Source organism: Dermacentor silvarum, chromosome 1 (assembly GCF_013339745.2).
Source record: "Dermacentor silvarum isolate Dsil-2018 chromosome 1, BIME_Dsil_1.4, whole genome shotgun sequence".
Taxonomy (NCBI): domain Eukaryota; kingdom Metazoa; phylum Arthropoda; class Arachnida; order Ixodida; family Ixodidae; genus Dermacentor; species Dermacentor silvarum.
The window spans coordinates 192,894,624-192,917,057 of NC_051154.1; the positions used below are offsets into that span (position 1 = coordinate 192,894,624).

The 22,434-nt window shown below is 45.7% G+C and overlaps 1 protein-coding gene across 1 annotated transcript; it reads right to left on the reverse strand.

The window, feature by feature from the left end:
- Positions 1-707: 707 nt before the first annotated feature.
- Positions 708-21,204, reverse strand: LOC119436575 (exosome complex component RRP4-like). The gene is made up of 8 exons (XM_037703458.2): positions 21,010-21,204; positions 20,677-20,778; positions 20,187-20,322; positions 19,352-19,417; positions 18,901-18,969; positions 2,719-2,886; positions 1,220-1,348; positions 708-816 (listed from the first exon to the last, which is right to left on the reverse strand). Exons 1-8 carry the CDS (start codon positions 21,132-21,134, stop codon positions 739-741), a joined length of 873 nt encoding a protein of 290 aa, XP_037559386.1. The 5' UTR covers positions 21,135-21,204; the 3' UTR covers positions 708-738.
- Between the last annotated feature and the right edge of the window lie 1,230 nt (positions 21,205-22,434).

Below are 22,434 nucleotides of genomic sequence, written 5' to 3' on the forward strand. Positions count from 1 at the left end.
TTCCGAGTTGGGGATGATATTATGGCACAGAATACACCATATGGTGTCAACCCCACCTAAAGAACACATTAGTAAAATTTCAGTAGCAGTCAAGGTGTCTGGGCATCTTTGAACCCATCATTGCATTTAGTCGCCAAATATGAGAGTCTCATGCAAATTTGTGTGAACCGGTTGGGTGTTTCCACATGGCAAAAGTCCCCATGGCAACATGTCAGCAGTTAAGTGGTGTTCCGATAGGTATGGGAACCTTCTGCAGTGCAGTGCTGCTATCTACAAAAAAAAACTTCGAATTGTTTAATTTCACACAGTTGAGCTCAATTACAACGATTTTGCATATGATAACATTCTTTATAAGGACCAGATTTGAGTTACACTACAGTAAGCCCACTTATGACAAACTCCAGATATATTGACTGCATTTACCAGTATTACATTTCTTAAAAAAAGGGTCCTATTGTAGTGAGTAAGTGGCTTAGCGAAACTAGGCTCGTATGTAATGTGCTCGAGGCTGCTCGTGTGAAATTCTGCAGGCTGCACTTTGCTGACAGTGACTGTACCAGCTGCATCCACTGCAACATAAAAGTTCTTCCTTTGCACACACAAAGAAGAAAGTAGGTGTGCCATGGCAGAGAAGCAGCAGACACTTCGCAGACATGGTCACTATAGCTAGAGTGAAGAGAAGTCAAGCACATATGTAAAACGCCACAAAGCATTTCATCTTTGTTTTATTTCTCACTTCTATGCCTCCTGAAGCAGCTTTTGCTTTGTTAAGTCAGCCACTTCTCGCATTACCTCGGGTTTCAAGAGGGCATTCACCTGGAAAAGGGTGAGAGAACAAACATGTCTGAAAGCTCAAGAAAACATGCAAGGTGCAAAAAAGTGCATGGTAGTAAAAAGCACTGCAGAAATTTAGATTATGACTTGTCGTACATACCTGGTAATTCACATGCATGAAGTTCTAGAACAGTAAATTTTGCACTTAAGTTCTAGAACAGTAAATTTTGCACTTCATTCATACTGAAAGTGCTAGAGTGGTAGGTTTCAAAAGGACTTCAGTATGTGACCCCTTTTTGGGTGTCTAAGAACGGGTAATCAAAGCCACTGAGAAGATTTAAACGGAGTCCTAAGGATGACATGCGAGGGTGGCAAGAAAATTTAAGACACAATAAATAAGTAGGAAAAACAAATGCAGGATGCAACATGCGCAGTCTTTCCTAACCTTGTGTTCTAATGAGATGTCATAGGCATACACAATGCTGGTATCAAACAGGACAACGTTATGCCGTGCTAGAGCCAGGATGCAATTCCTGACTCGCGATATGGCTTCTCTGGTCACTTCAGGGACCATCTGGGAAGGAAACATGAAATGCAGATTGTAGTTCATAGCACTGGAGCAAACTGATGATTGCACTCAACGGAAAAAAGTTGGGAAAAAGAGGCCACAGGCCTGTCCGCCTGGCCTCTCTTTTCCCAACAATCTTTCCACTCAGCACAATGATCAATATGCAACACCAACAAGCCCAAGTCTTCAGTCCTAAACTGTAGCAAATGTTCGCACAAACTTGTACATTCTTTGTTTCTTGTTAAATGTCCTTCTCGCTTTACGATGTCGTGGAAAAGACTAACTTACTTATGCTATAATAGGGGATGCTTCAACAAGCACTGTCACTATAAGTATAATTAATAAAAAGAAGAGATACAAAACAAAATAAATTTTGCTGGCCAGAATTTGTAGGAGTAGTGGAAATCCAACTCCATGCAATAATCACCTATAAGATTATTAATTCGTTAATTATAATCAAATAACAATTACTTTAGAGCGCATATTGCAATTGTGGAAATGAAGCTGGTCAGCCATCTCCACTAAGTGGGAATCCTGGGATGAGATTGCGCAAGCATCTCACTTTCCGAGTGTTAGCTTACGCTCTCGTGATTAGCCGGCACCGCGCTTTCATCAGCGGTCGTCTGCTCGGCAAGGCGGGAGCGCCAATTGAACGCCGTCTACTCGGTGATGTAGGATACAAAGCAAACGTTCAAAAAGCGAGGCACTTGCGCAATCTCACCCCAGAGATTAGAATAAGTTTAGAGGTACCTGCCTGCAACCTTGCAGTGAAATACATTGGTGTTTTGCTGTTATACCAGAAGGCCTTACTTATACGCTGCAGGACAACGCTATGCAGAACACCAAATGTACTGTGTGAAGGATGTTGGGGATGAACATCTCAAAACTGGTGGTGGTCTAACAATTACTAATAAGCGAAGATGCTTTGAGTTCTCACATGCTTAAATTCTGAAATTCAATTCCCTTATGTGCCCTAAGATAATTATTCAAAAGCTAATCAATAAGAATTAGATAATTATTTCATTGTGAATCATCACACACATTCTAATATTCACTACTACAATTAATACTGGTGGTAAAAATTAATATTTTGAATCATATTACCTATTATTAACAGTCATTGCTGAAACACCTGGTGTGTACATTGCAAAGTTGCTGACTGGTCACTTGCACAAGAAGCACAGCCTTGATGAGCTTATATGTGGAAAACAGAATACTTGAAGCCAATTAAAGAACTCATCATTGCCAATTGGCAAAGCATAGAACTGCACTGTGCTGGTTTACACAAGCATTTGCCAAGTTTTGACGAGCCCAGCACATAGAATTTTTCAAGTGCTACTGATGGAAATCAAAAACATGGATGGGCTATGACTTACATCAACACTCTGAACAAACTTGGTGCCTTCTTCAGATGGAAGGGGGCAGATCCAAACATAACCATTGTTGCCCAAGATGATTTGGACACCACAAGGGAGGTTGTGGAAGTGAGTTTTGCAGCGCTTGATCAATGATGGCGACACGAGCACTAAAGTGCCTTGGCCAAGCTGCGCATCAGAGTGAAATACATAAACAGGTGTTAGATGAACCACTACAATGCAGAGATTGGCAATGAACCCTACAATTCTCCTCTGATGAAAAAATGATACTCTATTGTTAAATTCTTCAAATCTGACACAGAAAGGGGTACACTTGAAGCAAACAATAGCTTTAAAATAACTAGCTTAGAACCATAAGCATACAGGTTCTTTCTGAGGAATCATGCTGTATAATAGAATGCAATCAATGTTCTAAAATATGCTCTTCTCTTTGTCATCCACAATCTTTTAGGTTTGTTGCTTACATTCAGATTCAAAAATCACTGTCGAGCTGTCTAGTAACATCAATGTTAACTATGCACAACAGCAACAAATGAGGGCGAGAAGCTGGAGACCTTATGTAAAAAGGGAATTTGCAGAGTATGTTTGCACAGTACTGGGAGGAATCAAGCCAGTTTCTTTTTGGAAGATGCATTATTGTCATAAATGACCATGTCTCTTGCATGCAGCAATGAAAGTGCTTTGATTTCTGATGTCTACTATCGATGCAGAGCATAGCATCTCTCAGATGCGCACAATATTGTACATGTAAACTTAATTTTTGCAAATTGCCTACAACTCACAAAGCATTGGTCTAACAAAAAAAAATGCCTTGCATCATTTTTTTTTTCTGCAGTACACTATATAAAACCAAAATTTTCAACGCTTGTAGGTAGCAGCCATCTTTTGCCGAGGAATAAATGGCCACCATAGTGCTCAGCCTGTTCATGTCACATGCTCGTTTGTCCCCAGTGTTCACTTGCCATCAGCTGTCACATCATCAAACCCACAGTACCTGTTTGGACTGTGCTGACAGATGGTGACAGGGGTCGAGATTATGTACGCTTGCTTTAAACACAGATGCGAGAGTAAAAAATTCTTGGCCACACCATGAAACTTAGTCTGCATAAATTATTGCAAAACTTTAGCAGAAAATTTAATTATAAAAAAATTGAGCTCACAAATAAAAAGTTATTAAACGCATACTGCTAATTCATGAATGAAAATGCATAATGCATACCTATGTGCATGTGTGTGTGTGTGTATGTGTATGTGCATGTGTCAACGTGATACTGGTGAACTTTGCTTCGGACGAGCTCAGCACGTCCACTTAGTTTTTCCTTTACTGCATAGATGGCTGCACAGTGTCCGCGCTCAGAAGCAGTAAGAAAGTGCCAGAAATGTTGAAAAGAAAAGAAAGCAAATGTGTAGGAAAAAAAAAAAAACAATGTAGGCGCACATAAACGCTGAACTATTTCTAAAAATATACTGATATGTGCTTGCTTGAACTGTAAAAATAAATGCTGAAACTTTCAGTCACTATACACTGCATAAATATCAGCCACTTGAGCACTATCAACTTTCCATCGCCTCTCTGCAAATGTAAACGTCTCATAGTGATGCAGTACATCACATATCAGATGCACCAGTTAAATTCTGGCTTTTGAAAAGCTGTTTAGAAAAAGTCTGGCAACAAGTAATCTAATGCAGCGAAATTAGCCGAGCAAATGGGTTTTACATCTCGAAGCTTGTTGTCTGTAATGAGATTACACAGTGGAGGGCTCCAGATGAAATATGTATGACCACTTAAAGGGGCCTTGAAACACTTTCTGAACATAGTAAAAAAATGTTGGCTATCTGTAGAAAAGGCTCATGAGCCAAATATTATGCACTGCATGCAGCAGAGAATTTACAATTTTGTGTCAAAAAAGTTGTTGCAGTTTCACCTGAAAGGCGAAGCATCAATTGCGATAGCAAATTTGTAGAGAGCTATACGGAGTAATGATATTAGCTTTATCAGCTGTATAAACTTGGGCATGCAGCAGCACCGGCAACACGCAGAACTAATGTCGACGCCGTCGGCGTTTTGCCCGCGTTCGCTCAAAATGCGTGCGGCGTTGCTGACTGTTGCCGGAGCCTCCTATATAAATAGGCACTTGGTGCCGCAGCTTAACGTCGCCTCCCTTCCCCCCCCCCTCGGCCTCTCGCGCGTCGGAAGATGGCGCGTTTGCTCTACATATATGGTGATTGTAAAGGAGGAAAGAGACGCCTACTTCTGCAGCCCTTAAGCGAGCACGGCGCAGAACGCGCGTTTGTTCTCCGGCGTGCGTTCACTCCCCGTGAAAGCGCGCGCCCCTCGCGCCCTTTCACTCGCACATACAGCGTTCGGCGCGTGGCGACGATTTCATCTCCATTGACGTCATACGGAACCTCACGGCGACGGCAGAAATCTGCTTTTGAGTGTCCATATAATTGCTATCGCAATAAAATAGTGAAAAATCACTTGTGCTCACCTCTGCAATGTTGTTATGCAGCGTTATCGCAAGCAGCAATGCCCACCAACAGTTATTGGCTATTGTTGTGATCGCAAGAACAATCTCAGTAATACTATTATTGCTAATTTTGAGTTAAATAAATGAAAAATATATATGTTATTTCAAAAATACAGAAAAATAATTCTATCTTTGCACTGCCGGTCTACACATGACAGCTGTCTGCAGTGTAGTCTACCGCGGCCATCACGGGGTGCCACGATGAGCCCTCTCGGCACCGAGACACTAAACTTTTGGACGGGGCTTTGCCTCCTTGACAGTGTAGCTTCCAGCACGCTAATGGAGGCAGAAAGCCACTCATCGGTGCAATAACTATGTCTAACTTCACTTATACTTGAACGATTAAAAAAATTGTCGCGGCAGGAGATTCGTGAGGTAACATACTTTAATAGTGAGGTCACTCTGTCATAAGTTAGAAAAGTGTTTCAGAGCCCTTTAATATAATTTAAATTGCAACAAGGTCTTCGTACATGCAATTCGTCCCCACAGCAGTACAGCTGTCGCAGTTGGGAATAAAGCCTGTGAAATCATGCTCAGTTGCTAAATTCTTGAATCACTTAGACATGGCAATTGTTCATGAAAAGGCGATAAAGTGCTTGCATGCTGTTGTCTAATGCACGGTGATGGTCACTTTGTGGTAAGTGGCCTTTGAGATGAACATGAAAGGACTTCGGTAATCTGTTCAGCTTCTCAGAAAATGTTTCTTAACAGAGTTTGTCCTATTGGAGTACTGACACACATTTCAAATTTGTAAAACTCTAACACATGCTTCTCGCACGTAAAAGGATGACGCTTAGCATGCAAGTATGAAGGCTGAAGATACTGCAAGTTATTTTATTTGATGCTAAAGTTGGTCTCGAAATGCTGGACCTGGCATCGACATTACCGTGAGGTCATGACATATAGCAAACTTTGCTGACATCATGAAGCAATAAGACAAGGAAACTAAATACGATGTCGCTCGAAAAAAAAAAAAAAAAAAAAAAAGGAAAATCACCAGCCCTTCCCCTGTCATGAAAATGGGGGTAAGCAAAGCTTGTGGCAAGACGACGCTGTCGCAGGTGTTCCGCTTGGTTTGCCCTAAACTCAGGGTCGGCGAATTTTTGCTGACGTTTGGCCTCAACATTGCGCTCCCGCAACTCTGGGTCTGCGGCTCTTCGCTGACATTTCGCCTGGGCATCAGAAGCCCTCACGCTAGAATTGGCACGTCGACGACGAGCCCTTTCCCGAGCGAGTTCGCGGCGCCGTTGCTCCAACGCAGCTTGCTCCTCGACGGAACGCACCATGCGCGGCCTTCCCATCCAGTCACCAAAACTGATCTGAGGCGAGGGAAGCTCGGCGGAGTGCGCGCCAGCCCCCTTTCTTTCCCTTTTCCTCACCGCAACACACCAAATGACCCCAAAATGTGCGGCCCCGGCATGAGCCAGACGTGGTTTCTTTCTTTCCTTCTCTCTTCTTTATTTATTGTCCCTGGCTCATACCCGCATATCCAATGCGGGTATGCACCGCACGTGATTTCATTATTGTTAATCATGACGTAACTGACAAGCAAGTGATGTTATTGATGTCATGACCTATCAGTCATGTAAGCAGTCATATATTCGTACCCTTCCATGCCAATTTTGGTATATACCAAGTGAACGAGACGCGAGTTTTCGAGAGGTTTTCGATAAGGTTTTAGCGTGACACCACCACCACTGCCGACACTTGTGAGGCAATACAAGTTTCGCTTGAAAAAGAGTGTTGTGCATGTTTTCTCGAGCTGCACTTGCACATGATTGCAATTGCAATTGCACAGGAACAGGGTGGGCCACTGTATCACGTTGTCATGATGCATCCGTCTCCAGAATATTGCAACCAGCTCATAGAAACAGGTATTACAGTCAATTATTTACACTGCTCTGACACTTGCTAGTAGTTCTCCTATGGTATCAAGGGTTTGGACTTATTTTTAGCACAAAATAATTGGTAAGTTGTAAATGTAATGGCAGTACATCTGTAAAGTATTCAAATTCTTTAGAATAAACAACATTTAATGACCAGTACATGTAGCATTAACTGTGCCATCTGTGCTGATGATGCATGGGGTTTTTTGGCGCAAGGGCCAGAGATGGCCAAAGGACGCCAAAAATGGTATGGGGAAGTCGATGATGCGGTGAATGACAAGTGTCATATGTAACGTGGCTGTATAAGAGGCCTAAAATATTCATTGTAAGGGACGTAAAATATACAAGTATAAAATAATGCCAGGGACGAGTGATGTGGGCGATGACCATAAAATATATTCCTGAAAGTGATAATACAAGAAAATGCGTCGCTTCCAGTAGTGCTACCATCTCACAGAGACCCTTGAGCACAAGGGCCTGGTGGCACATGCTCTACAAGACAGTAAACGCACAGCAATACCCTTTAGATAGAGAGATCGCTACGAATCTCTCGGGCTAATAACATGTAGCACAACATCATTTAAAAACTTAAGCACTGCTTAGGTTTCAAAGAAAGGTTCTGGGCCAAGAAATAATGTCGGGTGTAAGAGAATATGTAGTTTGTATGCTAGAGGAAAGTGCTTTTTTCATTCTGCTTCCACTTCCCGGCACTCCAGGAAGACGTGCAGTATGGTCAGCCTCTCGCCACATCTACCACAGAGGGGAGGTTCGGCGCCAGTCAAAAGGTATGAATGGGTACCATATATGTGCCCTATTCTGAGGTGGGAAAAGAGAATGTCAGATCGTAAAGACTTTGTTAATGATGGCCTATTCCCTAGAAGTGACTTAATTACATGAAGCTTATTCAATGTTTACAAATCCCACAGGTGTTGCCAATAGCTACTCAGTTTTTTGCGTAGGAATGGCTTCAAGTCTGTGGCCGGAACGGGTATGGACGGATTGCTAGATTTCGTTGCTATAAAGTTGCCATTTTACCTGCAAGCTCGTTACCCTCTATACATCTGTGCCTAGGCACCTAACATATTACAACCTGTCGGCCAGATGCATGCATATTGCAGAGCAGTGAATAGAGGTAGTTGACTACAGAATTTCTGTGTTATTGTAGTGATTGTAAAGCTTTGACAACACTTTGGGAATATGTGAATATAATGGCCTTTGGGAGCCTTGCTTTCTTAATGTGTTTAGTAGCCGACAGTACTGCACAGGCCTCTGCCATGAAGATACTGGTTTCAGGGTGTAGAACGTCAGGTTCTGATAACTATGGGCCATCAGCTGCGTAAGAGATGCCAGCTTGTGACTGATGCATCTATGTAAAGCTCTGGGCAGGTGTACCAAGGTATATGTACACATGGTAGCGAAGCTACCATAGAAGCCCATACGACCTGCAATGACGGCTTGTGGAGGCACGGCAGTGCCATCTCCATTTCGCAGGGCCAATTTCTCGGTGGAAAAAAACCAACCTTTGCCATTCGAGGCTTGTTGCACCAAATAGTCTACTGGACCAGCTCACATCACATCGCTATGATATCCCATATACAGAGCACACAATAATACAAAACAAAGCGTAAGTAAGTGAGAATATTCGCCACAGCATTGTGTCACAATGTAACCCAAATACACCCATCTATATTTATAGGCCTCTTTGTATAACGGCACGCATTACACTGGTGAGCCTTGAGAGTTTTGCACGAATTCAGAGCAATGGTTTCACCCAGATTTTGAACAAAGTAGCATATCCACGGGAATTTAGTACCAACACACATCTGTTATTTTGATGTTAAGATAAAATCAACATTACATTGAAATGATTCACAAAAACCACACTTTAATCTTCACTAACTAGGGTGCCTCGATCACGGTTCACCCTATCACCAACACAGCACACGTGCCGTGCCACCTGCAGTTTTTCTCTGGTACTGAAGACATAGCTCAAACATAATATTTAGTGAAAAGGCAGTTCAAAAATAAAGTTAGTGATCAAATCTTATAAGGTTAATACATAGCATTATTTTTTGTGGCTATGCATAAGGGAGTTTTGACGACATTACAGTGTTAAATACGGTAATACAATCTTGGCATATCTCGGCAAGCCTCGCCACGAGTGAACTTCAGAAAGCCTGCACAGTTTCGTATTCATAATTATTCATGGATGAAAGCAAACTGCCTGTGACTTCACATTGTTCTATTCTAATGCAATTGTCTGTACTTTTTCAAATATTTCCATCGGAGAAGTATTGGATGCATAATTTTCATCAACAAGTGTTTTGCCCCGCGATATGTAGCCCCGCTTCAATCACACGACCATAATTGATGTCGCTGATCATTGGCTTGGAACTGTATTTCAGCCTCACCTTTGCGACGATGTGAATTGACCTTGGGTGTACTTCGACTGAAGCTCTAGACAGTGCATTTGTATGTGCACATCTGGAGCTTGTTTTGTTACATAAATAAATGATGTGTCACATTCAACGAGTTCCCACTGCCATGGCGGTAACAGCTTCGCTGGAGCCATTAGAGAATTTTCAAAGACTGGAACACCCATTTCCTCACTGAGGTTTCTTAAACACAGTGAAACGGGCTCTCTTACTGCAGGTCAGTTATGAGAGAGGGTGGCACTAGTCATATCCTTTACAGTTGAATAAGAGGGGTGCTCATTGTTTGAGTGTACTTTCAGATAATACAAGAAACTGGAGTATGACCTCTGCAGATGGAGTGACCGCTCATTTGATTCTGTGTAGAGACTTTCTACTGGGCTTGTCCTGAAGGCACCAGTCGCCAGACGGATACCTAGATGGTGCATAGGATCTAGCATCTTGAGGACGCTTGGTGCAGCAGATTGATAAACTAAGGCGCTGTTGTCCAAACGTGAGCCTATAAAGCTCTTGTGCAACATAAGGCACTTCCTGTCCCTACACCATGTTGTGTGCGACAGGATTTTAAGGATATTCATTGTTATCAGGCATTTACTTTTAATATACTTTATGTGGGAAATAAAGCTAAGCTTTGAGTCTAGTAGGATAGCTAAGAATTTGCATTCTGGTCACAGGTATGCATTCTTTATAGAGTTCAATATTGGGCTCTAGGACCAGGCATCTCTTTCCTGTAAACAGAACACAGCTCTTTTAAAGATTTTGCTTAAATCCATTCTCATTAGCTCATTTTGATACTTTTTTCAAGCCTAGCTGAACTTTTCACTCACAGATGGAGAGGTTACATGACTTGAATCCTATCTGCACGTCATCAACATTTACAGATTACGATAACTTCCGTAGAATATAGGAACCTAAAGAATTCATTTTAACAATAAAGAGGGTGCAACTAAGTACGCCACCCTGCGCTACTCCAGTTTCCTGTACAAATTGCCTAGACAAAGTGTTTCCAATTCTAACACGGAATGTCCGGTTAGACAGGTAGCTTTTAATTAAATTAAACATGTTTGAGAGGTCTCTCAATATTCCGTAACGTCAAGTAGTATTTTATGCCTTTTCTATATCGAGGAATACTGACAGAAAGAATTATCAATGAAGGCATTGCGAATGTTTCTCTCAATGCGTACGAGATGGTCAGTCGTCGAGCGGCCTTCCCTAAAACCACACGGGCATGGGTCAAGCAGTTTGTTAGATTCCAGAAAATGCAGAAGATGGTGATTAGCCATTTTTTTTAAAGAGTTTGCAGATACAACTTGTAAGGGCCATTGGACGGTAACTTGTTACTAATGGGGGTACTTACCCCATTTCAAAATCGGAATGACAATGGCTACTTTACATGCAGATGGAATGGAAGGTACCTGGCAGCCCATATAGCATTGAAAAGTGTGTGTAGCGTCATTTGAGTGTCACTGTGAAGGTGCTTAATCATGTCGTACATGATTCTGTCAGGACCCGGTGCAGAGTTCTTGCATACGTTCAAGGAAGCTCTTAGCTTGGCAATGTTAAAAGGAAGGTTATAAGGGTGATTCTGTGTGCATTTACGGTCAAGTGTCTTGCGTTCAGCTATTTCTTTGTGTTTAAGAAATAATCTTGAATTCTGGATCGAGCTAGAAACACTCTCGAAGTGTTCACCAAGAGCATTAGCCTGGTCTTCTAAGCTGTTTCCTTGTTCATTGACCAGTGGTAATTTCCTGCCCCTTTAGCCTTCTTAGACCATTCTAACTTTGGACTCCTGTGTGTGGGATGTTATGCCAGAGTCTCCCGGCTAGCCCTCCTTGCCTGTCACCATGTCCGCCTTCCCTGTGATCTTACCAGTTTAAATCCTAAGATTTTATGCAGTCAGGGAGTGATGCAGTGCACCCCAAGCTTTGTTTTGTTTCTTTTGTGCCAGTCTGCAGTCCTCATTTCACCATGGGATCCGTCTCTTACATGAGAGACCGTTTGTTCGTGGAATAAATTTCTCAGCTGCGTCGAGAATAAAAGAGGTAAAATACGCTACTGCATCATCAATACTAAAATCGTTGATAAAATCTCGTGTGAAGTAGGTTGAATCTTTAAAACTTTTCCAGTCAGCCGATGTTATTTTCCAACGGGGGTGCGTGGGGTGGACTGTCATGTTACTGTATTAAGTTCAGCGTTACAGGAAAGTGGTCACTCCCAAATGGATTCTTGACGACATTCCATCCTATGTAAGGAAGGAGGGCATGCAGTGCCAATTGCTAAATCTATGCAAGAATATGTATTGTGGTGGATATTGTAGTAGGTGCGCTCTTTTTTTATTAAAGAGGCCCACTACTAGAGGTTACTAGAAAATTTTCTATAACTTGACCCCTGGCATCACGCCGGGAGACTCCCCACAAAGTGCTGGGAGCATTAATACCACCTGCGATTATGTATGGTTCTGGGAGCTGGCAAATCAGCACAAAAATTATGTTTTGCTGAGTTGGTGATGAGGCGGTATGTAAATGGAAGAGATGGCTACTAACGTTTTGAAAAGAATGGCTCACACAGACACCACCTTAAGGGGCATCTGCTGAGAAAGATTCTGGCAAGCAGCAGACTTATCTACAGCAGAGGCCAAAGGGATGTGCTGCCTTCGCCGAGGGGTCGTAAAGGTCCAAACACCTGGCATCGGCTCAACCCCCAGGACAAGGCTACACGCGGAAGGGTCCAACCCCCATGTGCTTAGGTCCAGGTGTTGCAATACACCAAACGCCAGCAGACGCAGGCACCTCTGCAGGATGTGCAACCTGTGCTACTGCTGCTTTTTTGGTTAATGTTTGCTGCAGCAGGTTTCTAGTTGCGTATAGTTCAGTAAACCAACTACTAGTTCATTAAATATTCAACTAATGATTTATTTACTCGTGGAGCGCACAACTGACCATACAAATATACATATAAATTTGCAATATTTACATGTGTTACTTCTTATTAAAGGCCAACTGCAACGAAATTTCCCTTGGGCTAAATTCGTAATAGATGAGTAGTGTATACTACTGAAGCAATGTTGCAAAGCTGCATGGTTTGTAATTAATTTTCGTATGAGCTGCATTTAAATAGCATCTACACAGACACCGCATGCACCTGGTGGTTAACGGGCACAACGCAAGTCCCAGCATGTCGCCTCCAATAGTTCTTGGTGTGCTGTGAACAACGCCTAATCTCAGGGGTCATGCCAAAGAGTTGCGAATTCCGAGTCATGCGTCACTTCCTGCAAGCACTAATGGCAGCGTTTCTTTTTTAATGCGATATATGGACACTCCAGGCGAATTTCCACCGGTACTGCGGCATCGCCATTTCCGTGAGTTTCGGTATAATGTCAAAGTGGGATAATATTGCTATGGAACAGTATCTGCCTTGACGAAGAGGCAAGCAGTGTGAAGACGACGACGAAGATTGGAGGCTAGTGCGGGCTGTTGCCTCTTGGCCAAGTGCGGCACATTTCCTTGTAAATATACTTGTATATAGCTTTTCGTCTGCGTCTTCCTACGTAACATATCTGGTGGAGGTGGAGGTTCCCTGTACCTCGTCACGGAGCTTCGCAGTGGACAGTACGTCAAGACTTCCGTCATGGCTCCCGGCGAGGACAGCTCGACTCAGCCTGTTCCGACACCTGCTGCCACTTCGACGACCTACATCGCTCTCCCCGCTACCCATGATCCTGGCGTTTTCTCGGGCAAAGATGAGGAAGACGTCGAGGACTGGATCAGCCTGTACGAACCCGTCAGCCGGAATACCCGTGGGACCCTACTATCACGCTCGCCAACGTACTCTTTTACCTCGGTGGCACACCTCGAGTTTGGTTTCGGACACACGAAGATGAGCTCACCAGTTGGGATTCGCTTAAGCAAAAGCTCCGAGACTTGTTCGGCAACCCCTACGGTCACCAACTTGCCGCGCAGAGGGCGTTATCCGGCCGTGTGCAGACATCAACAGAGCCCTACGTCACGTACATTCAGGATGTCTTGGCTCTGTGCCGGAAAGTTGACGCACACATGACTGAGCCAGACAAGGCTTCCCACATCCTCAAAGGCATTGCCCGATGACGCCTTCAACTTGCTCGTTTTCAACAACGTGGCGACGGTGGATGCAGTTATAAAAGAGTGCCACCGCCTGAAACTCGCTAAAAGCCGACGTACCGACCAGCAGTTTGCCCGTCTGCCCAACACCTCTGCGACATCTTCCTGCGCCGACGCTCCTCGTCCCAACAACACTGGCGATGTTACCAGGATCGTCCGGCGTGAGATTGAGGCCGCCTATCCGACTGCCTTCGACTTCAGCTCCTCCAACGCCCCTGCAGTCACGGTTTCCCTGATCCAGGCAGTTGTCCACCAGGAATTCGCCAACATGGGCCTTCACACCGTCTGCTCGGCCCATCGCCCTGATACCCACCCAGCTTCTTCGATTCCACCGCGTCCCACATCTTCTTACCCACCACGTTTCCACAACCCATCTGAATGGCGCACTGCTGACGACAAGCCCATTTGTTTTCACTGCCGTCGAATCGGACACATTTCTCGCCACTGTCGCAGTCGCTGGAGTTCCCTGCCCCGGTCTACTTATACTGCCTACTCTCACCCAGGTGGCCCTTCTCGACCCTATGCCGCATGCTCCGATAATGCCGCCCCTGATTCTCCTGCGCCAAACCGCCCCTATTCTCGTTCGCCTTCGCCCCAACGACGACAATCTCGCTCTCCCCAGCCCCGTCGTTCCTATTTGCCGACTCCCTTCGGACGCTGCTCCCAGCCGGAAAACTAGACGATGCAGCACCTCGAGGTGACGCTGCATTGCTCCCTACGCTGCCAAATCCTCTACTGACGTTGCCCACTCAACTGAACCTTCTTGACGTGCAAGTCGACGGTGTTTCTGTGTCTGCCCTTATAGACACTGGGGCGCATTTATCTGTAATGAGCGTAACCGGCTGAAGAAAATACTCACACCCGCCACGACGCCTGTTGTCCGTGTCGCTGATGGCGGAACAGCCCCCATAATTGGTATGTGTGCCGCCCGCGTCTCCTTCGCCGATTGCTCCACTATCATGCTATTCACAGTCATCGCCCACTGTCCCCACGACATCATCCTCGGCTTGGACTTCCTCTCCGCGCATTCTGCTCTCATCGACTGTTTCGCCAGTACTCTCCGCCTTGACCTGCCTGTTCTGGATCCCGCTGAACCACACCCTAGTCGCCTCAGTTCCGTCGACTTCATTCGCTTGCCACCTTCGGCACTGACTTACGTTGACTTAGTGTCATCCCCACCAGTGCCCGACGGTCACTACATCGCGGCTCCCATGCAAGACGTCCTCCTTACACATGGGATCACAGTGCCTCATACAGTTTTATCTGTTATGGCAAATTGCGTCTGCCTGCCAGTGGTCAATTTTGGCTTGACGACACAAGTGCTGCCACGCGGGATGTCTCTGACCCAGCTTTGCTCATTCGAGGATCACTCGGTAGCATCTATTGCAGTAGACGACAATTCAGCCGATCCTCCTCTACCATCGCAGTCGGCAACTTGTACCATCGCCGACTTACAGAAAATGATTGCGCCCGACACTGCCGTCCGAGCACGCTCGCGAGCTCTACCACGTTCTGTTTTCCTACCACGATATTTTTTACTTTAACGATCGTCCCTTGGCCCAAACTACAGCTGTTAAACATCGCATTAATACCGGCGATGCCCCTCCTATTCATCGCCGCCCGTATCGAGTGTCACCGGCTGAGCGTCAAGTTATTCACAGCAGAAGTTCGCAAAATGCTTGCCAAGAACATTATTGAACCGTCATGTAGTCCATGGGTGTCACCTGTTGTACTGGTAAAAAAGAAGGATGGCTCATGGCGCTTTTGCGTGGATTATCGGCACCTGAACAGGGTTACCAAAAAGGACGTGTATCCCCTACCTCGGATTGATGACGCCCTTGACTGCCTCCACGGTACTCGCTATTTCTCCTCTATTGACCTTCGCTCCGGCTACTGGCAGATTGCCGTGGACTATCTAGACCGCGAGAAGACTGCTTTTGTAACACCCGACGATCTTTATCAATTCAAAGTGATGCCATTCGGTCTATGTAACGCTCCTGCAACTTTTGAACGCATGATGGACTCCCTTCTTCATGGTTTCAAATGGTCCACGTGCCTGTGCTACTTAGACGACGTTATAGTATACTCCCCAACGTTCGCTACGCACCTCGAGCTCCTCTCAGCAGTCCTGGATGTTTTTCGTCGAGCCGGTCTGCAAGTCAACGCATCGAAGTACCAATTCGGCCGTCGCCAGATTACTGCCCTTGGACATCTCGTTGACGCGAACGGAGTGCAACCGGACCCAGGCAAGATCCATGCTGCACGCACTTACCTGTTCCGAAGTGTGTCAAAGATGTGCGCAGCTTCGTCGGCCTTTGTTCGTACTTCCACCGTGTTGTGAAAAATTTCGCGGCCATAGCACGACCACTAACCGAGCTTTTGAAAAAGATACCCCTTTCCAGTAGGGCGATAACGAGGCCTCTGCGTTCTCGCATCTAATCGACCTCCTCACAACGCCTCCCGTTCTGGCCCATTTCGATCCTTCTGCACCTACCGAAGTCCGTACTGATGCCAGCGGCCACGGAATTGGCGCAGTACTACTGGCACAACGCCAGCGCGGCAACAACCGTGTTATCGCTTACGCCAGCAGGCTCCTTTCACCGTCCGAGCGCAACTATTCCATCACTGAGCGTGATTGTCTGGCCCTAGTTTGGGTGGTTGCGAAGTTCCGCCCATACTTATATGGCCGACCCTTTTCCGTTGTCACAGACCATCACGCGCTTTGCTGGTTATGCTCACTGAAAGATCCTACAGGAAGACTTACTCGCTGGGCCTTACGCCTCCAAGAATATTCGTATTGTGTCACCTACAAATCTGGCCGACTACACAAGGACGCTGACTGCCTGTCTCGCTACCCAGTAGACGAGCCTGACGACGCCGACAGTAGTACCGCCAACGGTATTTTCTCTGTGTCTGCCTTCGCTAACATCGCCGATGAGCAGTACCAGGATTTATCGCTGCGAGCACTTACCGAGCGTCTGCGCTCTACTCCTACCGACGCCTCCATTCGCCGATATGTCCTCCAGGGCGGCATTCTGTACCGAAGGAACTTCCTCCCCGACGGATCTGATCTTCTTGTCGTGCCAAAACATCCTACGACGGACTGTCCTCTTTAAAATGCAGGACGCACCCACTGCAGGACATCTTGGGGTAACCCGCACGTACGACCGCGTCCGCCGCCACTTTTAGTTGGCCCGGTCTCGCTCGCTCCGTCCGACGCTATGTTGCTGCCTGTGATCCCTGCCAGCGTCGGAAAACACCTCAGGTGCTACCTGCCGGTCATCTCCAGCCGATCACCGTCCCTGTGGAACTGTTCTTTCGTGTTGGATTAGACTTCCTCGGCCCCTTTCCTACGTCATCCTCTGGGAACAAATGGGTAGCCGTCGCAACTTATTACGCCACCCGATACGCTATCACGCGGGCTCTCCCTACCAGTTGCGCCACTGACGTCGCGGACTTTCTCTTGCGTGACATTATCTTGCTTCGTGGCGCCCTGCGATAGCTGCTTACTGACCGTAGTCGTAACTTCCTGTCGAAAGTTATCGCCGACATTGTGCGTTCCTGCTCCACTCAACACAAGTTGACTACCGACTACCTCATACCATCCTCTAACCAATGGCCTGACGGAGAGGCTAAACCGTACCCTTACCGATATGCTGTCCAAGTACGTTTCCAAGGACCACCACGACTGGGACATTGCCCTTCCTTACGTCACATTTGCGTATAATTCTTCCTGGCACGACACCGCCGGATTTTCTTCATTTTATCTACTGTACGGTCGCGAACCGACCTTGCCCCTTGGTACGGCACTTCCTCATGCTGCGATCTCAACAAGCTAGTATGCACGCGACGCCATCGCCCTCGCCGACCATGCACGCCAGCTTGCCCGTACTCAACTGACGGCCTTGCAAACCACTCAGCAGCGTCAGTACAACGCCCGCTACCGTGACGCACAGTTCTCGCCTGGTGCGCTCGTGCTCCTGTGGTCGCCCTCTCGTCACGTCACTTTCAGAGAAGCTCCTTTCGCGATACACAGGCCCCTACCGCGTGCTGCGCCAGGCAACGCCTGTGACGTACGAAATTGAACCTGTCAGTTCGACCTCGCCGTCTACTCTGGCATCTAGTGATGTTGTGCACGTCAGCAGGCTCAAGGCCTACTACACTGCTTCCGAGTCCAGCCTTTAATCGCTCCGGGACAGCGCTTTTGCCGCCGGAGGTAGTGCTACGGAACAGTATTTGCCTTGACGAAGAGGCGAGCAGTGTGAAGACGACGACGAAGATTGGAGGCTAGTGCGGGCTGTTGCCTCTTGGCCAAATGCAGCGCATTTCCTTGTAAATATACTTGTATATAGCTTTTCGTCAGCGTCTTCTACATAACAATATCATGGCCGTGCGCTGTATGCTGTAGGTGCAAGGGAAAGCATACGGGGTGAGCCAAGAAGGATGGTGGCTTGGTGCGGCAGCGTCTACTCGCACACGCAAGAGAGGAAGGCGAGGAGGCCAGTGCGTCGACTTTTCGCGTGCACAAGGGGAGGGGGGGGAGCAGGGAGATGTCCGTGTGCTAGGAGGGGAAGGGGGGCAGGGTAGCGCACATCACCACGTCTACTCCAGCTGCACATGGCGCGGCTGAGCATAGCTGCGTGCGGTTGTCTTATCTTGTAGGTAATCTGCACTAGGTTCGAAGGCTAGCCGACCCGAGATAGCTGATGACTGCGGACGCACTGTGTTCTCGCATGCCTAGTTCAGGTTGAAGCAAGAGGCAGCACGAAGCGCAATTTGCTCGCCGCTGCTGCTCTTCATCACGCCAGCATTCTGACAGCGAGTGTCCGTGATCATGGAGTGAGATGTGTTCATGTTTGCCTGTGCGTGCGTGATACCATGCTTGTTAATCTATTTAGTAAGCGAACGTTTACAATACTTTATACAGCTCATAAATCTACTAGCCTTACTGCGTATAGCTGTCTAATAATTAGCTATCGCAATCAATGCTTAGAATTTCGGGCGAAATTGCGGCTTTTGGTATCAAAACATTTACTTTTGATAGCCTTTCATGGCTGGCACATCCACTTGTATTTCAAACGTAAAATTCTGCACAGAAGCTACTCTATATCTACTTTATTAAACTAAGCATATTACACGGCCCAAAACTTTGTTGCAGTCGGTCTTAAAGGGTTCAGGATTGGGACAGGGAACTTACCTTGCCATACTTGAGACTCCTGGTGTGTAGTGACAGTGACCCATCAGCAAAAATTGACTGGACTTCTGCCTGGTGTCACAGCTGTCAAGTTAACAAGCTAGGCAGTAAAGAGTACACAACACTTCAGAAGACCATGCATATTGCAAAGGACAAAACAAGCCACTTCCAGAAGTTACTGCAAAGCTGACGCTAAGTTTTCAACTGCAGCAGAAGCCCAAGCACAGTAGACTGGCAACTTGAGTCTCTTACGGTAGCATGACAATTTAAATGAAAGCACAGTTCCAAAGAATGAAGCACATGAAGCAGTACAAGATACTTTTACAAAAAAGATGGATACTTGCACGTGCAGAGATGGGACATACCACCACTGTTATACTTCATTTGCATTTCCTTTCCTATGTTTAAATTTAGTTGTTCACTTGTTCCTTTAGGCTCAAAATTGAAAGGATACACTGATGAGGTCGCCTTCACACAAGTACTGTCTCATTAGCAGTTCATCCTCAGCCGATTTTCTCCTCTGAAAGAGTATGTCAGAATATCACATAACAAAGAATTCACAGAACATGGGCTAACTATGAGCATCTACACAGTTATTGCCCACAACTGTAATCACTGCCAAGATCTATTTACACCAGTCTACAAAATGTGTGCAAGCACAGATGATACAGCATGTTGCGGATTGCATGCCATTTTGCCTGCTGACTAGCAAACGGCAAGTTTAGCAGCCGGTGTTATCAACTGTATCATCAGCTGTGGCAATAAATGATACTTGTTTGGTTATGCTGATTGCGCTGGCGAGAATCAGCAAAAGCAACAATTCATGCATTAAAGAGAAAATCATGCTATGTGGGCTTGACCAATTTGTTGCTGCACTATACAGTTTGCAAACAATTTGCCTGACAAGTTTCTGGCTTTAGTATAACAATCAACATCACAGTTGAAGTGTAAAATTATCTTTTTACTATTGGAACCTTGCTATAATGAACCTAAACTGTGACAATGAAGACATTTTCTATTCTTTTGAGGACAACTTTGAGGTTCTACTGTGTGTGAACAAATGACTGACACAAATGAATACAGGTACGGAAATGTAGCCCATCTTAAATAATTATTACTCACTATTAACAGGAGGCTCGTGAACATACTACTTGCATTCACCACTATAAAGCAACCTTTTCATGATAGGGAGCACTGAGCATCATATCATTACCACAGTTCATTCTGTTCGTACTGCTTCACAGAAACTGTAAACGCCGCCCAATAGGTGCACAAAAGGACCATCATACCAATTCTCCTCCAGGTAGGTTAACTGAAGAAAGCAATAGAGATGCATTCAGACGTGAGGCCATTTCAACTTTCCACCGTCTTTGCTGAACTTCAACAATACGTCCGACAACGACGTCTCCAATCTCGCCAATGTAGCTGCGCAAAAGAAAGTCATCGTTACAGTGGTAGATAGAAACAAATGAACAGAGCAGCCTTTGTGTACTTGCGTCTCAACACAACCACCTGTAAACAAAGATCATTTTGATAACAAATTGACGCTGCAAGCAGCTAAGCGAGACGCTTCTTACATAACACAATATACAGGCCAGAACTGCTACGGTGTGATACAGTAATGAAATTATTTGTAAATAACGAGAACAAAATTTTGAACGGTAGCAATACGAGATAACAATTCCCCACCCCTTACCCAATGTACCCTACAAGAACCTGCCAAACTTTAGCGGCCTGCAGGTGTGAGAAGTCCGCTCGTCGTAGAAGCTGCATACGCACCGTGTTTTGAGTGGACGAACAGTGATGAGCTTGTTTACTTTCTCCACTGCACCCGCAACAGATGACAGAAGCTGTTCATTGTCCAGATATGTTCCGTGACCTCTGCAAGTAAAGGAATGGGAGAAAATAACGTGAACGCCAATAGTGACAACGGTACGGATGCGCTTGCCGCCTGGCTTTAGTGAATCAAACAACATGCGAATGAACATCCGACTCACTCCTACATGAAAACAAGCGACTTCAATATGCAAGTTCAGCTACTCCGACTTCCCGCAGTCGGCGTGCGTGCTACACGAGTCCAACAGCGACAGACGTCAAGCAAGTTCTACTTACCTCATAAAGCCCGCATCTGTTGTAATAACATCTCCAGGAGCTACAAGTCCCTTTGGGCGTATGTTTTCGCCGCGATGTTGTTTTCGGGCAGAAAAGAGCCTCACATCTACCGCCATGCTGGACATGCTGTCTGCATCGGATTGATTAGTCTTGGATCAGTTCATTAGTCACAAGGCTGCAGAAAGTGGCAAATGTGGTGAAAAGCGCATCATGCGTGCCGTTTTAGTGTAAAAATAATTTCATCTTAAAGTTTACATTGACGTGCGAGGCATACAGTTAGCGCTAGAGAACTTTTTGTTCTTACTTGCATTAATGCACGTTACTTGTATTTGTACCCGCTATGGGTATAGGGCTATGGGTATAAACATATTTTATTTATTTTTCTTGTTTAGAGCTAAATCAAAAGAATAAAATTGATTTGAACTTCGCACCATGCTTCGCGCATAGCCTTCAATATTTGTTCGCGGCATGGAGGAATAGTTCGCGGAGCCCACACGCGCCGCTCAATCTCGGAGGCTATGCTTCGAACTAATGCCCACTTTGTTTTCTTTTTTTTTATTATTTCTTCTCTCTCTCTCTCTAATCCCCCCCCCCCTTTTTTTTTTTTTTTTTTTTTAATGACAGGCTTAGAAGAGAGAGAAGCACGTGCGGGGGAAGCGCTGCTCTCCTCCTCTCGCTGGAGTGGCTTGGCGGGTTCTTCGCATGCGGGACTGCTTGATTAGTATTCTAGGCCATTCTAGTCTGGTGATTCGTTCGTAAATCAGCAAAATTTTCTCATTCTTATGCAAGCTTTGGAACGCCACGGTCTACGAATGCCTGTGCAGATCATCATGTCATCAGGTATACCAGGATATGTACAGCGGTGAGCACTGTTAGGGTGAACACGCGAGCGCGTGGCCGACGGCACTGTCAGCGCCCCGTTACGGTCATCACTGGAAACATTGCGCATGCGCATCACGCCTTCCGCGAAATAATTGTTCCACCGCGCGCATGACGTCATGAATGCACTTGTTCGTCGTCTGCTAGCCGCATTTTTGTTTTCTAAGCCCATGCATCCTGCATTTTAAGATGTCTTTAAACATCTGTGCTTGAACAGAACAAGACAAAAAAACTTGTATATCTAAGGGGCGTGTCTATTCGTTCCCTTCAAAGTTGTTGTGCATGCAACGCCGTATATAAAACAACCAAACATCTTTCGCAGCCGTTCATTCTGTCGCCAGATCGTATTATGGCTAGGGTTCCCGATGATGAACGGCGCTCAATTGTCGATCTTTTCCTGAAAGGTTATTCCCAGCGGTATATTGGCGCTTTAGTTAATAGGCCCCTGAAGACTGTGAACAGGATAATTCAAGCCTACAAGTATGAAGGTCGCATTCAGGATGCACCCCGCGCGCCCCGCCCTAAAGCTACCACAGACGATGAAGA

Bases quoted from the DNA above. Each gene is read 5' to 3' on its own strand.
- LOC119436575 (XM_037703458.2), bottom strand. From the start codon at position 21,134: ATGTCCAGCATGGCGGTAGATGTGAGGCTCTTTTCTGCCCGAAAACAA. The intron at 20,323-20,676 runs GTGCGTATGCAG...TCTTTTGCGCAG, and splicing joins GTTCGTCCACTCAAAACACG to CTACATTGGCGAGATTGGAG. The intron at 19,418-20,186 runs GTATGATGGTCC...ATACTCTTTCAG, and splicing joins ACCTACCTGGAGGAGAATTG to AGGAGAAAATCGGCTGAGGA.